Source organism: Sminthopsis crassicaudata, chromosome 2 (assembly GCF_048593235.1).
Source record: "Sminthopsis crassicaudata isolate SCR6 chromosome 2, ASM4859323v1, whole genome shotgun sequence".
Lineage (NCBI taxonomy): Eukaryota > Metazoa > Chordata > Mammalia > Dasyuromorphia > Dasyuridae > Sminthopsis > Sminthopsis crassicaudata.
This window is the reverse complement of record NC_133618.1, coordinates 495203900-495222650: the sequence shown is the minus strand read 5'-3', so window position 1 is coordinate 495222650 and position 18751 is coordinate 495203900. Positions and strand designations below refer to the sequence as shown.

General features: G+C 40.4%; 1 protein-coding gene across 1 annotated transcript; it reads right to left on the bottom strand.

The window, feature by feature from the left end:
- Positions 1-446: 446 nt before the first annotated feature.
- Positions 447-12170, bottom strand: SNRPB (small nuclear ribonucleoprotein polypeptides B and B1). Its single transcript, XM_074293607.1, has 7 exons — positions 12045-12170; positions 10382-10533; positions 7241-7352; positions 6074-6226; positions 2710-2848; positions 2244-2369; positions 447-891 (listed from the first exon to the last, which is right to left on the bottom strand). Exons 1-7 carry the CDS (start codon positions 12045-12047, stop codon positions 854-856), a joined length of 723 nt encoding a protein of 240 aa, XP_074149708.1. The 5' UTR covers positions 12048-12170; the 3' UTR covers positions 447-853.
- Positions 12171-18751: the final 6581 nt, after the last annotated feature.

Genomic DNA, 18751 nt, shown 5'->3' with positions numbered 1-18751 from the left:
GTACCTTAGCATATTTAATTCTTAACCTAGACAGACTACCAGTTATTAGTACCATCCTCCTAAAATCTCATATTGCACTTTGCACTTCTCTAAATAAATATTAGCAAATGCATATGTTTACTATTGTAAAGTTGTAAAGCAGCATAATTTAGTAGTCAAATTCTGAATTTGAATTCCTGGGATAATGATGTGATCTTAGGGAAATCAAACTCTCTGAATGTTTCCCTATCTATAAAATGATGATTTTAATTCTCTCACCATTTCACAAGTCCATTGTGAGCAAAGTGTTTTATATCCCTTAGAATTCTGTAGAGACAAGTTATTAACAAAGTAATTGTTTCTCATGTCCTCTTTCCCCTTCACCACAATGATGGTGACGGTTTCTCTTTTGGCATTGACAGGATTAGATAAGAGTTATAAGAACTGGTCAATTCTTGAAACACTTGTTTTCAACAATTAAGGTTTATTTAAAGAAATGTTCCTACTTCTTCAGACCTTCAGAGGCTGACTGAGCCAATGTCTGTGTTACAATAAAGAAATAGCATCCAGCTTTGCATAAGGGGCCTTTCTGTTGAACAAATGTAAGCCAATTATTTTGAAACACCCAAGAAACAAAGCCATTAATCTGAGATGACCTCTAAATTTTAATCCCAATGGATCTAAGCACTGCCTCCCCAATTCTATCATGTATCATGCCTATAACAGCAAAGTCCCAGAAAAAAACAACCTCCAAACTTAAAAGATTTTTTTCCTGAAGTTTATTATAAACCAAGTTCAAAGGCAGTAAGACAACTATTTACAACTTTCCAGGTGACAAACATGGAAAGAACATCTGAGCAAGGCCTACAGGATCTTAGGGTCTTGGTGGGCGCATCCCTGGAGGTGGAGGACCTGTGAAGGAAAGAAAGGATGAAAAATATATCTAGCAGGCTAGGGTGCACAAGACAATGAATTCTGGTCAAGACTAAAGATATTTTGATTAGGAGTCAAGAGATGGCTCTTTTGTGAGATCCTTAGTCTATTTCACATCCAAATTAAAATGTAACTGGGGGGGGGGGGGGGGCAGCTAGGTGGCACAGTGAATAGAGCACAAGCCCTCAATTGCAGAGTTCAAATCTGGTCTCAGACACTTAACACTTCCTAGCTGAGTGACCCTGGGCAAGTCACTTAACCCCAGCCTCAGAAAAAGAAAAAAAAATGTAATTGTAATATTAACTTGTGGGTTTCTAAGTTAATATGTAGCCTACAGGATTAATTTATATTTGCTTTTTTAACATCACTCATCTGAACAACACGTGAAATGCGTGCACATGTGTGTGTGTGTGTATGTATATGTGTGTGTGTCTGTAATTCAAATTTCCATCTGCTAATAATAGAAACTAAAGGCTTCAGTATTTTGAGAAGCAGTGGCAGCACAATCCATATAGGTCACATTTAACATTAGAAGGACCACAATTCAAGAATACATCAAAAGATCAATTTTTGTTAATTAATTCAGTGCATTTTTTATTCATAAGGCAAAGAAAATCAATAATAGAATAAAAATTTTTATTTCAAAGTAAAATTACATTATTTTTAGGTCAACTGACACACATGGTCCAGCTAATGTTAAACTACATAGAAACACAATCACTCAAAAAGAAGATGGACTTTTTATAAAGACCATTTTGTTCAATCTGTATCTGAATAAGAACATCTATACTGTAACCTCCTTGGACAAATCATTTCTCCCCTGTGAGTCTTTTTAAGATGGAAACACTACTACTTAACACTAAAAGACTTTACAGGATTATTCTAAGGATCCTAAGAGGTCACAGACACAGAAATAAAAAGAACCTCATATGGGTCACCTATACAATATCCTCACTTCACAGAACAGAAAACTGAGCACAAGTAAAGCTATGCTTGCCCACAATCAAAGAGGCAGTAAATAGCAGATTTGGCATTCAAATCCACGCCTTGTACTCTCAATCCTCTCTATTCAATCCTTTGCTACTTTTATAGCACAATTTGATGGACAAAAAAAGTGCTTTAAAAAATAAAAGGTTCAGTGCAAATTCAAAGATCATAATTCCAGAAATAAAATGATCTTAGAACAGAATAAAAAAATAGGTACTTTAGAACACTGAATGTTAGATATATAGCCCAATCTCTCCCTAAAGACATTCTGACCAAAATATAATAATTTTTAAAAAGACATCCTGACTTTAATATCCTCAGTACCACTATTCCAGAGCACTCACCTCTCATTCCTGGAGGAGGGGGTCTCATGCCAGGAGGGGGCATGCCCATTGGTGCCCCTCGACCTGGGGGCATCCCCATTGGAGGGCCCATGGGAGGTCTCATGCCAGGTGGGGGAGCCATCATGCCTGCAACAGAAAAGTTCCAGAAAACCAGCTAAATGTTTGTCTCAGAAAGAAAAAAAATATCATCACAAAGAGCTCAAAAGTCTATCACCACTCTCTCCCAATCCAGCCATCCCCATATCCTTAAGATCTAAACTCAGGACCATGACTTCTTACAGCTCATCCCATTCCTTGAAGTCATATCTCAAGCTATGAGCTTTGACTAAGACAACACAGCTGGACCTCAGAGTAATCCTGCTGACTGATCCCAACTCCTCATCAAGTTCAGACAAGGTCATGCTTCATCACTAATCCAGCTGAGGGCCTCTCCCTTCAAGAAGCACTGGTCCCAGGGACTCTGTACCTGGAGGAGGTGCTCCTCGGCCCATTGGTGGGGGAGGTCCCCCTCGGCCTGGAGGATATTGTGTTGGGGCCCCTGCAATGCTGGCTGTGGCGGCAGCAGCTGCAGCTGCAACAGTTCCTCTTCCTTGTGGAGTCATCACCTGGAAAGACATAGTGGAACATAAGAGATCTTGTCAATATAAGGTCATGCAATCTTAAAGCCAGAAAAGACTTAGGAGATCCAATCCCCAACAAAGCACCACCAAGAAATATATATCTAGTCCTAACTTAAATACCTCCAATAACAGGGACAGCAATACCCACTTGAAAAAACCCATTCCATTTTGTATAGTTATAAATGGTAGTTTTTTTCCATACCAAGACATAGTTTGCTTCTCTCAACCTTCTACCCTGAAGCCAATAATCAAATCGTTCTGTCACTGACAACTCTCAAATATCAGAACATAGTAATCAAGACCTTCAAAACCCCAGTGAATCTGCCAATTCTCCAAGTTAAACATCCCTAATTCCTTCAACTAATGCTTCCTTGACATGGTTTCCTTTCCTCGACCTTAGTACTATTAAACATTGTCAATGTTCCTTTTAAATTCAAATATTCCCAGTTTGTTGCAGATATAACAATTAGGGTTTCTGCCACTGCTACCATAGCTTAGTAATGAGCTTCTTCCTAGGAAATTCAGACAGACACACAGGAATACTGAGCAAAGCACACTTATTTAACTATACTTAAATTCTACTGAGTAGTGGTACTCTGACTTCCTCTACACAAAGTAGGTGCTGCTATCTGGAATGCATGGCTCTCAGCAATGCAAGGTCTATGGAGTAATCTACATTAAAAACATTGACTCGTAGCAAAAAGTATGACAATGGAAAGCATGGGACAGTGGGGGGAAAAGGAGAGGGAGTTCATAGCTATTAGTCACGATGCTAATACCAGCATGATCCTGATTAAATCATAAAACCTCTTTAAGACAAATTTCCTTATTTATAAAATTACAGAAGGTTGGACCAAACCTTTAAGGTCTCTTCTAGCTCTAGATCTTTGATTGTTAAGAGTCTTTCAATCGGAATATATGACTTCATATCTTGGAGCTGACACTATAATTTTAAGACCCTAGGAAAGTCCCTCAGCTCTCAGAGCTTGTTTTCTAACTTGTAGATCGGAAAGAAGACCTGTACTACTTACCACACAGCATAATAATGAGAAAAATATTTTTTATATTTTGAAGTGGTAAGTAAAGTGAGTTATTTATTAAAAATGACAGAACTGACCCAGGGTAGAAGCCAGAACTCACAACATCACTGACCATAAGACACAATTTTACCCCAACAATGTTATTATTTACATATTTTCTTTAAATTTCTGATAGCTTATAGAAGCTGTGGGGTGGACCAAGAAAAACACTGAACCTTTGGGCAGCTCAAACAAGCTATCACTTTACCACCTAATGAAATGGATAGTAGCTCAAAATATGTTATTTAGATTTTTAAAAAAATATATTAAATCACAAATGACTAAAAAGTTAAAAATCACATTTTTATTTGTTTTCAAAAAAAGTAAATACAAATTAATGTAGCTCAGCAATTAGCTCCTTAGGAAAGAAAAGCTTATACTAACTGGACAAAGCATATATCTTTAATCTATCCCAATTTAAACCACCAAAGATTTAACTCTCTCTTATCAAATTCTCAGAGGTACAAGATGAAACTCCTTAATCACAATTAAAATTCACAATGACCATATTTTTCCCCTTCACACCTGTTTTTTAAAGAGACGCTATAGAAAACTTAAGAGGCACATGTAACTTCAGGTCTGAAATCTCTACCAACATTTAAAGCCCAGAGGCTTGTATATCCCCAGAGCTCTGGTATGAGAGCTATTCTCTCTCATATTACACTCATATTGACCTTATCAGCTCCAATGGATCCAATTATTATCTAAAGCAGATGATTAGCAAATCTACAGATTCAGTCCTTACTTCTCATCTGAACTATAATCCTACATCACCAATTTGCTAAACATCTCCCACCTAAATTTCTCAAAAGCATATACAAAGAAACACAAAAAAGAACTTATCCCTCCCCCCATCAAAACACTTTGTTCTAATTTCCATCTGTCAAAGATACCATCAATCTTAAAGTCATTCAGCAAGACCAAGAGATCATTATATACTTCAACAATACTATATGATGATCAATTCTGATGGACGTGTGGCCATTTTCAACAATGAGATGAACCAAATCAGTTCCAATAGAGCAGTAATGAACTGAACCAGCTACACTCAGTGAAAGAACTCTGGGAGATGACTATGAACCACTACATAGAATTCCCAATCCCTCTAATTTTGTCCGCCTGCATTTTTTATTTCCTTCACAGGCTAATTGTACACTATTTCAAAGTCTGATTCTTTTTGTACAGCAAAACTGTTTGGACATATGTACATATATTGTATTTAATTTATACTTTAACTTTTGTAACATGTATTGGTCAATCTGCCATCTGGGGTAGGGGGTGGGGGGAAGGTGAAAAATTAGAACAAAAGGTTTGGCAATTGTCATTGCTGTAAAATTACCCATGAATATATCTGGTAAATAAAAACTATAAATTAAAAATCTTCAAGTCATCCAAATTTATAACTCCAGTCATTTTTCCCTATTCATTCATTTTCATGTCCCATATCCAAATCAACTGCCAAGTATTATGGAGTTTATCTTCTCTCACATCTACCCTCTTCTCTCCACTTAAATAGTACCCTAACCTAGCTTAAATCCTCTATCATCTTTCAGCTGGACTACTAAAAACAGCCAGTCCATTCTCCAATCCAACCTTTATATAGCAACCAAACTGATATACCTAAAGTGAAGAGCTGACCCTGCCACTATCCTTCTAAAGAACCTTTGGTGGCACATTCCCTCTTGGCTCTAGGATAAAATACAAATTCTAACTTCTTTGAGTAGCATTTAAAGTCTTTCACATTTTGGCTCCAGACTATCTTTTCACAATGATTATGTTATTAATCTTCACAAACTCCACAATCCAATTAAAATGAACCACTTGCTTTTCCCCTCTTTACAAAAGCTACTCTCTCCATTCTTACTTCTACTTTGTAGTTATCAGTGCTATCCACCCCAAGATTACTTTGGATTTTCTGTATTTATCTGAAATGTTATTACTTATGCACATGTTCACCTCCCCCCCAATAGAGCATCAGACTCTTGAAAGCAGGAAGCCTTATTTTTGTCTTTGTATCCCCAGTGCCTGGCATATAGCAAGGGTTCAATGAATGAAGTAAATTGCTTTTGGCATTAATCCCACAACTACCCCCTCCTTCCATACAGAATTCCATATAATTGTAGCTTCTCACCTGTTGAGATGGTCCTCCTACCCCTCGGACAGGCCCTGCTAGCCCTGCAGGAGCCTGGGGCATTGGGACACCAGCAGGCACACCTCTCCCTGCTGCCCTGCCAATCCCAGGACCTCCTGCAGCCCCAGCAAGTGGTACTCGGGCAATACCAGTCTGAAACAAACAAACAAAAAAATTTAAGTTCTACAGCAGAGAGATATAAAAAAAAGGTACCTTTATGGGGCAAATTTGCTAAGACTTCCAAATCCACAGGGCACCCAAATATACAGACCAAGGTCCATATGCAACCACCACTCTGACCCCTACTAATCACCAAAGTTAATCCTATGTGGCCAGCCTAAAAGAACCTATATTTCGTCACTTAACCAATTAAAGTCTCAATCTGGAAAGTATACCATTTATTTCTCAATGGGTTAAGGAAAGTTTTCTGTAAATTCTTAAAGGTATACTTATTTGAATTGCAATTATTATTATTACCATTACTAACTCACATATAACACAATTTACATAAATTTTCAGATGGATCAAAGAAAAAACATTGGATCTGAAACCTAATTATGACTCTGTCAATTTTAATCAAAAATTTAAGGAAAGCAATTCTCCCCTCTATAGATCTCATTTTCTCAAAAAGAAAATAAAAATAATAATAACACTCTCACTCACAGGTTGAAAAAAATCTTACAAACCATCTAGTCCAACACATAAAAAAGATTTTGTACTACACTGCTAAGGTCCCCTCTATCTTTATGATTCTAGGATTAAAAATTCAATGTGTAGTTTGCTATCATACATTTGAGGTCCAGTCTATTGGCTGTCCTTGGAGTTCTGTGGCAAGGAAGCACATCCTACAAAATGTTCTAGTTTAACATGGTATGGTATAGTGAAAAGAATTATGAAGTTGATACCAAAGGATTCAAGTTTAAATGCGGACTCCTCCACTTCATCAGTTTTGAACTATGTGGCCTTAGATAATCATATCATCTCTCTAAGTTTCAGATGTATAGAAATCACAATGTTGGGCTTTACTGAGCTGTGACAAGAGCTTTTAACTTTGTAAAATTATACAAAAATAAGGCACTGTTGTTATCCCCAAAAGAGCAACTTGACTCTCAGTACCACGATGGGGGCTTCCCCATCACCTCAAGAACACACAGATTCCTGCCTTACATCTTTGGGAGGTGGCCCCTCCACGGTCATTGAGACTAGGTTCTCCCCACGTAGCAGCACCAGGCCCAGAACTCGTTTCTCTTCCCTTTCTGCTTGTTTTGAGTTCTTCGGCCTGAAGATAGGGAGAAGGGGGAAAAAAAACTTAACTTTAATGAACAGGGTTATTATTAAGGCACTTCACACATTATACTTCTCATGACATACTCCCAGCATCCAAGTTCCCCATCCCCCAAGTTGAAATCTACTGTAAATAATCACAGGAATTAAAATAAGATCTAGTCCATTTCTAGGCATTTAACTATAGTAGAAAGAGGCAGAAAAAAAGATGTGGAGACCAAAGACATAGATTCAAATTAGAAATGTGCTGATGACTAGCTATAAAACTTTGGGCAAGTCACTTCTCTTCTCTGGATCCTTCTTTAATCTAAAAATAAAGAGGGTTAGACTGGATGATTTCTAATGTTCCATCTATAAACCCTGTGAAAATTAGCTCTTGTAAATCTTCCTAAAGTGAACCAGGATAATTCTCAGGTCCCAAGAGTAGTTATCTCTCAGCATATCAAAGGTAAAAAGGACCTCAGATGGTCATTCAATTTCTAGTTGAAGACCTCTAATAACATGGAATCCACTACTTCTACAGCAAAGTAAATTACCCTTTCAGAGAGCTCCATGTTAGGAAACTTTCCTTTAGATAAACAAAATCTTGCTCCCTTTACTTTGTTTCTAGACCTATGCTTTGGGATTAAATGAAGTGAATCTAATCCTAATTCCTCTTTCACATGTTGTTTTTTTTTTAATTAATTTTATAATTATAACTTTTTTTGACAATACATATGCATAGGTAATTTTTTTACAACATTATCCCTTGTACTCCCTTCTGTTCCTCCTTCCCTCCACCCCCTCCCCTAGATGGCAGGCATTCCCATACATATTAAATGTTATAATATATCCTAGGTACAATATATATATGCAGAACCAAATTTTGTTATTGTTGTTGCAAAGGAAGAATTGGATTCGGAAGGTAAAAATAATCTGGGGAGAAAAACAAAAAATCTTAACAGTGTACACTCATTTCCCTGTTTCACATCAATTTTAATTCTTTATTAGCTCCCCAGTATAACCTCAGAGATGCATTATGTAGAAATACCCTTACGAGACAAAGTGTAAAACTTCTGGTAATAAAAGACTTCAAACGGGTATTTGTGTTTACAGCAGACTAGATATTTTAGTTTCCCCGTAATTCAAAGCTCTTGGGGGGGGGGGGGGGGGCAGCTAGGTGGCGCAGTGGATAGATAGAGCACCAGCCTTGTATTCAGGAGGACCCGAGTTCAAATGTGATCTCAGACACTTAACACTTCCTAGCTGTGTGACCCTGGGCAAGTCACTTAGCCCCAGCCTCAGGGGGAAAAAAAAAAAGCTCTTGGGAATTGTAGTCCTATATTTAGTAAAAAAAAAAAAAAAAAAAAAAAAAAATTTTTAAGCTCTAGACCCTTATCTACACCTGTGGGAAAATGAAGAAAGTTGACCTATGACTCTGGATCATAATTCATTAGATATATTCAGCACATAACAATGTTCTAGGATGATGATGCCAAGACAGTAGTACCTAGTCAGGGCAGATGGCAAGCCTGTTGCAGCACATATGTATCCAAGACATGGCTATTTCCATGTCCCATAAATTCAGTACCTAAAAGGCCATTTCCTACTTTTACCTGTTATTTTCAGCAAGAGCCCTCCTTCATACCACTCCTTCCCATAAACTCCAACACACTAACAATCTCTCTTGATTGGTCAGCTTGAATGACTCTGAAGTTGACCCTGTGCTAACTAACATACTCACCCCTATCCTAATCTTCCTACTTATCTGAATAACTTGCCTTGGCCTCTAGTTCTTATCAAGAAACTTGATTTCTCTCATAGGGAGAAAGCACAAGTACTGTCAAATCTTATTAGATGCCAGATCAATCAGCTCCCCAAGGAGCCCCTGCTGGCATCTAGCACCCCACTCACTCTGGGTAAGTCCTTATAGTGGATTCTCTCCACTCAAGCCACACACACACACACACACACACACACACACACACACACACACACACACACACACACACACACAACCACACAGACCTAAAAGAAATAAAAAGTCATTAATAGACTGATGGAAAAAGGAAGAAAAATTGGAGCTCTACTTTTGGGAAGCAAGAGACCTGGGTTCCAGTTTTTCCCACCCCAACCACTATCATTTAACAAACTAGGGAACACAGATAAGGCATTTATTCTCTCTGGGCTTCCTGACCTGTGAGATGGCAATAGCTTGGATGTTGTAGAGTAGGAATCTCCTTTGCCAGATCATCCCAAAGTCTTTCTAGCTTTAAAACACAAAATTCTTGCTAGAAAACTGACATAGCTAATAACTTGAAAACACCTGGGATAGCGTTTAATCCCTGTTTCTCACCACTTCTATTTTTTTTTGCAGATAGCAAATCAAAGGGAGCCAGGTAAAATGGAAAAACACTGGATATAGGGGTCATAGAACTGAGGTCTGAATATTCGCTCTGCTATTCTATATCTTTGGGCAAGTCAGTTAGCACCTTGTTGTTTCCTTTCTATAAAATAAGGGGTCACACTAAATGATCTCAAAGGACTCTTCCAACTCTGATTCTAAATCACTAGCCCCAAACACCAACCCAAGTGGTGAAGCCAGGCACTTACCCTGAAGAGGGTCAGGGGCTCCTGAAAGCTGCTTCAGAGCAGGCTGTATTGGGTAGGGATGCCGTTTAGGCTGCAGCCTTACAGAGAGGCAATGAGGACAGAAAAGCAAGTTCTCCCCCTTAAAAACCTGTGGGGAGAACACGAGAGCCCTTTACCCCATGGGGGCAAACAAGGAAAAGCAGAAACACAGCTCTCAGGCCAAGGGGTTCCAAGCACAGCTGAACTCCTGGGGAAGGCAGCATTCAGAGGGCACTGGGGAATCTCAGCAGACTTTTCTTCAAAAAAGGGCACAACCACACAGACGCAAGAAGCAGTTAGGCTACAGCCAGACAGGGAACAGCTAAACTATATCACCTGCCACTCGGGTCCCTCCCCCACAATATTCTGCTAAGTGAACCAGGTTGTTCTCCTCCCACCAGGGCCCCTCCTCACTTGATCTTCCTGAACTCATCACAGTCACACAGGATCAGGTTCATGTGCTTGTCAAAGGCCTTGAAGGTACCGATGAAGATGCGGCCATCCTGCAGGATGCACCTCATCCTGTAGTCGATGTGCTGCAGCATCTTGCTGCTCTTGCCCACCGTCTGTAAGAAGCAAAAAAGGAGATGAGACACTGAAATCTGAATCCCTCCTTGACTCTACTTTTCTCTCAGTTCTGCTCCCCGGGGAAACCTAACATAAAGGCAAATAGACAGGACTTGGAGTCAGGAGACCTGGTGGTGACTCTGGATAAATCAATTCCCCATGCTGAACCCAGCTTCCTCTTTAGTAAAACGGGAGATGCAAAATTATCTTTAATAGTCTTTCTAGTTTACATCCTCTGTTCTGAGAGTCCCCAAGATAACATTCTGACCCTCAGAACAGCCTTTTTCATCTCCATGTTTTACCACTAGATTTCTTCTTTCCAGATCAAAAGCACAGAACTCACTGCATGGACAGTTTTCCTACACAATCCAGTCCCTCACTGACCTTCCCAAGAGCTATGGTACTTACAGACAAGGAAACTGGCCATCTGTAGAAGAGTTTAAGAGACTTGTGCACACACACAGTAAGTGGGTGATAAAGCCGGGGCCTGCCTGCAAACATCTGCCTTAAACCCGCCCTCTCTGCTGCCTGAGGGGCCGTTAGGGTGACTTTCAGAGAGCGGAGGTTTAACAGAGGGGATATAACAGAGCGCACATCAGCCCGGGAGACCCGGTCAGGAGACGGTCCGAGCTCTCACTCTGCCTCACCACCCAGTATGACATGGGGGAGGCCTGGACGGGGCAGTAGGTCCAAAACTGGGGGCTGGGAGCTCTGGCTAGTGTAAAATGATGGGGATGGGGCAGATGGAAAAGGTTTAGTCTTCACAAAGGCCATTGCTCCCATTGCCCGTCCTTAACTCCCTGGCTCTAGCGGGTCCACACCCGGACCAGTCCTCCCCCTTCAGATTCCTAGGCCCACTCTCTAAGCCTGACCTATATCCTCCTGTCAACGTCCCCTCCCCCCGGTACCCAAGCAGCCTAACGCCCCCCACTTTTACCTTTAACCATGGCCCATGTTCCCGGGCGGGCTTCCAGCGCTTCCCTCCACCACCACAACTCGCCCGACCCCCACTCCGCACACAAACACGCACATGGCCCCCGGGATCTTACCCTCCCCCCTCGGAGCCCTAGCCTTTTCCTCCGAAAGCCAGACACCTCCCTCCTCGGACTGCCAGCCTATTCCCTTTCCCCTTCTTCCGAAGCCTGGGCCCCCGACTCTTCGCCTCCCTCCCCCACCTCAGCCCCCAGCCCCGAAAGTCTTCACGTCTCCCCTCACAAGTCCGGCCAGGGGCGCCCTGCCCTCCCCCCTCAGAATCCTGGTCCAGCACCCCCCTTCTCTTTTCCCTCCCCTCCTCAGGACGGCGGCCTGGCGTTCGTTTCCCTCCCCCTCTCAGAATCCCCTCCTCGCGCTCCTTCCCCTCCCCCTCCTCAGAATCCCGGCCTTTCCTCCGGTCCCTCTCCTCCCCAAACCTGGGCCCCAGCCCTCTGAGCTCGACTGCCGGCCCTGCCGGCGTCCTCCGCTCGGGGCCAGCCTTAGAACCACCCCACATGGCTGTCCGGCGCTCCCTCACCATGGTGGCGGCTGGGATGGCTCTGATTCGTGTTGGATTCTCCTCAACCCGGGCCTACAAACCGACAAGAAGTCGGTTCCCGCTCCCGCGGCCGGAAATGAGGCCGCTGCAAAACGGTCCGGGTAGGGGAACTTCCGGCTTCGCCTCCCTGTTTAATAGGGCCCGTGTTCTTAACGTTCCATCCCAGTAGTTTTCTCAGGCACGCTAATTTATGGCAACTTACATTAAAAAGGCGCTTTCCACAACCCTGTGACGTAGACAGCGCCACAATTATACCTATAATTATACCTATAAAGTATATAAGCTCCATGATTACACCGACTTCACAGGATTAGAACCCGGGGCTTAGGTAAGGGAAGCCTTGCCCAGAATCGGGAACTAGCCGCCTAAGTAGGAATAATATTAGAAGTGATATTTACACAGTGCTGTAAACTTTGCCGCGTGGCTCAGACTTTCACTTGGTGCAACATTCTGGGAGGCAGCTTATCATCCAATTTTACAGTTTAGGAAGCAGAGGCGGGAGCGGCTTGCTGGTTACCCAGCTACAAAGCTAAAAGTCAGGCCCTGGGCTGCAGCCATGCTACGCATTCTATCGCATGGGGAGAATGGATTTGTGGGTAAGAATTACCTGGACCCCAGACTGCTTAACCTGTGGAAAAACGTAGACGAGGACCCAACGGCATCAAGAGGACTGGCCGTCTGCGGGGGTCCTCCAGGAGGGGTTGTTTTATAGGGAAATGTGGGAGGGAGGGGAAGATGTTTACTCTTTGTTCATTGGTAAGCCCCTCTGGGGGAGATGTTTACTTCTTAACCATTGGCTAAATTTTGAAAAAAAAACAAGGAGTAGAAAAATGTAACAAGAGCCAAGCTTCCTGGTACCCCCTGCACTGGGCCCCTCGCTCCTTGCACCTGTGTGCTTGACCATGCCCTGTGCACCACAACCCAAGCCTCCCGCACTGCCCTGGTGGGCAACAACTTTGTTTTCCTTCCCCTGCTCGTACAACCAGAGGCCGGGGCTGCCGTTCCAGCGTCCTCTGGCTGCAAAGGCTAGTCCTCCATCCTCGTATGCAGACTAAGCATCACCAGACTTTGACAACCCCACCTTCCCCCAGAATACTGGTGATCAAAAGTCTGGGCCCTGAGCCCAAGGGGCCTGGGGATAGGGGCACTCCCCACACCACCACTCTTGTTTCCAAGCTCCACGTCTACTGCCCAGGTAAGCAGCCCCTGTGAAAAGGAGGCCAGACATGACCACCAAGTGCAGGCGAAAACCAGTTCAGTTGAAGTAGGGACCCTGAGGGAGAGATGAAAGCAGGATGTGCAGAGCAAGTTAAAGATCCTCATCATCTCAACCACCTAAAACCCCACTGAGTACAGCTCTGGGCTCGGAGCCCAAGAGCCTCATGACTGGCAGCTTCCCTCCTACCTCACCCAGCCCCCTAGGGCCATCATCCCTGGAAGCAAGCTTTGTAGATCAATTCCCGTGTGCTGGCCACATTGGTGAATGCCAATAATTACATTTACCTAAATGACTGATTTTTTTCTGCATTCATTCCTAATTTTTAGACATTTTTATTTAAAGTTTTGAGTTCACAGGAGGAATATAGAGAGGCCTGGAGAGACTTAAATCAACTGATGCTGAGTGAAATGAGCAGAACCAGAAGATCACTGTATACTTCAACAACAATGCTGTATGAGGATGTATTCTGATGGAAGTGGAAATCTTCAACATAAAGAAGATCCAACTCACTTCCAGTTGATCAATGATGGACAGAGGTAGCTGCACCCAGAGAAGAAACACTGGGAGGGGAATGAAAATTGTTAGCACTAATATCTGTCTGCCCAGGTTGCATGTACCTTCGGATTCTAATGTTTATTGTGCAACAAGAAAGTGATATTCGCACACATGTATTGTACCTAGACTATATTGTAACACATGTAAAATGTATGGTATTGCCTGTCGTCGGGGGGAGGGAATAGAGGGAGGGGGGGTAAATTGGAAAAATGAATACAAGGGATAATATTATAAAATATATATATATATATATATATATATATATAATAAAAAAATAAATAAATAAATAAAAAAAAGATTTTAGCATCAATATTCAAAAAAAAAAAAAAAAAAATAAAGTTTTGAGTTCACACACCTGTCAGATTGGCTAAGATGACAGGAACAAATAATGATGAATGTTGGAAGGGATGCAGGAAAACTGGGACACTGATACATTGTTGGTGGAGTTGTGAAAGAATCCAGCCATTCTGGAGAGCAATCTGGAATTATGCCCAAAAAGTTATCAAACCGTGCATACTCTTTGACCCAGCATTGCTGTTATTGGGCTTATATCCAAAGAAATACTGAGGAGGGGAAAGGGACCTGTATGTGCCAAAATGTTTGTGGCAGCCCTTTTTGTTGTAGGTAGAAACTGGAAGATGAATGGATGTCCATCAACGGGAGAATGGTTGGGTAAATTATGGTATATGAAGCTTATGGAATATTATTGTTCTATAAGAAATGACCAGCAGGAGGAATACAGAGACTTGGAGAGATTTGCATGAACTGATTCTGAGTGAAATGAGCAGAACCAGAAGATCGCTGTACACTTCAATGCTGTATGAAGATGTATTCTGATGGAAGTGGATATCTTCAACATAAAGAAGATCCAACTCACTTCCAGTTGATCAATGATGGACAGAAACAACTACACCCAGAGAAGGAACACTGGGAAGTGAATGTAAATTGTTAGCACTACTGTCTATCTACCCAGCTTACTTATACCTTCGGAATCTAATACTTAATGTGCAACAAGAAAATTGCATTTACACACATATATCGTATCTAGGTTATACTGTAACACATGTAAAATGTATGGGATTGCCTGTCATCTAGGGGAAGGAGTAGAGGGAGGGAGGGGAAAATCTGGTAAAATGAATACAAGGGATAATGTTATAAAAAAAATTACTCATGCATACATACTGTCAAAAAATTTGTAATTATAAAATTAATAAAAAAAGAGATAAAAAAACATAAAGTTTTGAGCTCCAAATTTTTGTCCGTCCGTTTTCTTTCTCCTTTCCTAAAATGGTAAATAATCAGATATATGTATGCAATAAAGTTAAGACATTTTTATATTAGTTATTTTGAACAAGACAACTGAAAAGAAAAAAAAGTGAAAAATAGTATGTTTCAGTTTATATTGTCAATATCAGTTCTTTCTCTGGAGGCAGATAATATGTTTCATTATTAGTCCTTTGGGATTGTCTTGGATCATATATTGCTGAAAATAGCTAAGTCATTCACAATTCTTCATTGAACAATATTCCTATAAACAGGTACATCATCCTCTTGGTTCTCTTTACTTTAATATCTTTCCAGGTTTTTCTGAAATTATTCTGCCTCTCGTTTCTTTAGCACAATAATACTACATTACAAGGATATACCACAGTTTGTTTAGCCATTCCTCAATTGATGGACATTCCTTTGATTTCCACAAAAAGGGCAGCTAAAAATACTTTTGTACAAATAAGTCCTTTTCCCTTTTTATGGATGTCTCCTAAAAAACTATTTTACAGACAACTCACATAAGTGCTTACATAAGGGTCAGAAAAAATAGTACAAGGACATTCTCAAGAGTTCTCTGAAGAACTTTGGTATTGTGAGAAAAGGGAGATGCTGGTAGGTGCTGTACTCTGTGAGCAAAGTAGAATCTCAGAAGCACAAAGGAAACATGAGATGCATAAATGTGGAGCCATCTCCACCTCAAAAGCACGGTTTGAGCCCGAATTGTGCTATTCTTTCAAGCTCAAATGGATCTGATCAATCAATCAGACACACTGTACTTTGTTTCCAGTATAGTGATATCACTTTGGTCCTCTTCAAGCACAAAGAGCAACAACCAACCACCTTTCCTAAGTGTCATCTCCTTCATTAAAGCATGAGCTCCTCAAGAGCACAGAATGTCTCATTTGTATTCCCAACACTGACTTTCTCATTCATTCATTCTATTCTTATTCATTTGCTAATTCATTTAATAATCATATTAAGCAACTACCCTCTGCACAACTTGTCTTAGGTAATGGAGGGAAATAAAAAGATAATTAAGACAAGATCTGGTCCTAATAGTTTACAATCCAATAATAAATATAGCTTAAAATAAGACTATTAGCTAATAGGGTCCTTAAAGATCATCAGGCCCAATTCCCTTTTATATCAATTCAGATCTAACAGCTAGTTCATGGTTCTAGTGTTAAGAGGTCAGTAATTGTTTCTAAATTCTGGTCTGGAAATTGAATTTTGGGATCTCTATCTCAGTTCTGTAGTGAACTCTATCATCTGGCACCTTCAAGTTCCCTCATCTATAATTAAATTACATTAGATAACTTCAAAGGTCTCTTCCAAAGCCTCACAGGGTTGTGCACATAATAGGCTTTCAATAAACCATTGTTTAAAATTAGTAAATAAATGGAAATAATGAAAAAACAAAAAAACACCACTAACTTGGGCTCCTATACCAGTTGTAACATTTACTAGCAAGTAATCATGGTCAAATCACTTTATCTTTCTTAGAAGTCTTTTCCAGCTCTGACTTTCTATGTTCTAATTCTAAATCTCTCCTGAATATGAACAGACAATTCTCAGATGAAGAAATTGAAACTATTTCTAGCCATGTGAAAAGATGCTCCAAGCCATTATTAATCACAGAAATGCAAATTAAAACAACTCTTAGATACCACTACACACCTGTCAGATTGGCTAAAATGACAGGGAAAGATAATGCAGAATGTTGAAGGGGATGTGGGAAAACAGGGACACTGATACATTGTTGGTGGAAGTGCAAATACATCCAGCCATTCTGGAGAGCGATTTGGAACTATGCTCAAAGAATTATCAAACTGTGCATACCCTTTGATCCATCAGGGTTACTACTGGGCTTATATAGACCTGTATGTACAAAAATGTTTTGTAGCAGCCCTCTTTGTAGTGGCCAGAAACTGGAAACTGAGTGGATGCCCATCAACTGGAGAATGGCTGAATAAATTGTGGTCTATGTGAATATTATGGAATATTATTGTTCTGTAAGAAATGACCAAAAAGATGATTTCAGAAAGGCCTGGAGAGACTTACATGAACTGATGCTGAGTGACATGAGCAGGACCAGATCATTATATACCTCAACAACAATACTATATGAGGATCAATTCTGATGGACTTGACAATCTTCAACAATGAGATGAACCAAATCAGTTCCAATAAAGCAGTAATGAACTGAACCAGCTCTACCCACACAAAGAACTCTGGGAGATGACTATGAATCACTACATAGCATTTCCACTCCCTCTATTTTTGTTCACCTGCATTTTTTATTTCCTTCACAGGCTAATTGTTCACTATTTCAAAGTCCAACTCTTTTTGTACAACAAAATAACTGTTTGGACATGTATATATATATATTGTATTTAATTTATACTTTAACATATTTAACATATATTGGTCAACCTTCCATCAGGAGGAGGGAGTGGGAGGAAGGAGGGGAAAAATTGGAACAAAAGGCTTGGCAATTGTCAATGCTGAAAAATTACCCATGCATATATCTGGTAAATAAAAAGTTATAAATTAAAAAAAAAAAACCCTCCTGATTCAAACATCCCAATTCTATGATTCAGTTTTCCTCCTTAACAGATGAGAACAGGCCACCAATGAGAGATACAAGAGGAATGGTTACAGAACATCACCTAGAAACACTACAAAGGTGAAGGAAAGGGCTTCAAGGGTATTGGAAACCTTGGAGAGAAAAGGAGAGATTGTCAAAGATGAATTTTCCCTCTTGTACTCTTGTCAAAAGCCCTCACAATTGAGAAAATTGTTTGACTCTACTCTTTAAAAATAAAGTGCTTAAACTAGAGCATAAAGAGCTTTCTTTACTCTCACAAAAGCTAACCCTAAAACTTTTAACATCCCATTCAATCAGGTCTCTTCAACCATCTCCATTCACACTATACGAATTCCTCTTTTTTTCTCCTCTTTGCTCATATGGTATCTGCTTGAAACACCCTCTGCCTTTGCTTTCCTAATCATGTAAACTTTTCTCATTCTTTCATGCCCAATCTAAGTCCCACAGTCCATATTAAGCTATCTCTGATCTTCAGCACTAGTTTCTTCCACTTCCAGTCTCAAAAACTGTAGTTTAGTATCCCTTTATCACTATTAAAAATAAAACCTATATGCATATTGCACTTTTCTACATGAAAAATCCTTGCTGTGGAAGGGACATGACTTGAATTTTCCAAGGCCATGCTAGCCTAATCCCTCTTCTGAAGGACCTTTCCTACCAAACTAAAAAAGACAGAAGAATAAACCTAGTGAAAGCCCCTAAATCTTGTCTAAGAGCCAGTTTTAAGATGAGTATCACAATGGTGATTAATTTTTCAGCCACAGAAATTTTTTTAAAACCTATTAAGCTAAGAGGAACTGTGATACCAATCTAGAAAATATCCATGCTAACAAAATTATGGATTAAATGATTGATGTATATAGTACTTTAAGATTTGCAAAGTGCTTTCTTCATAACTCTATAAAGTAGGAAGTTAAGTATTATTCCCATTTTACTGGTGAGAAAACTGAAGCTCAGAGATTATAGAAGAATTCATTCATGGTCACAGTATCAGAGCTAGAATGCAAGATCCAATCCAGCGTTTTCTACTTCATT

Bases quoted from the DNA above. Each gene is read 5' to 3' on its own strand.
- SNRPB (XM_074293607.1), bottom strand. The intron at 6,227-7,240 runs GTAAGGCAGGAA...TGTTTGTTTCAG, and splicing joins AGGGGCCACCTCCCAAAGAT to ACTGGTATTGCCCGAGTACC. The intron at 2,370-2,709 runs GTACAGAGTCCC...TTTCTGTTGCAG, and splicing joins CCGAGGAGCACCTCCTCCAG to GCATGATGGCTCCCCCACCT.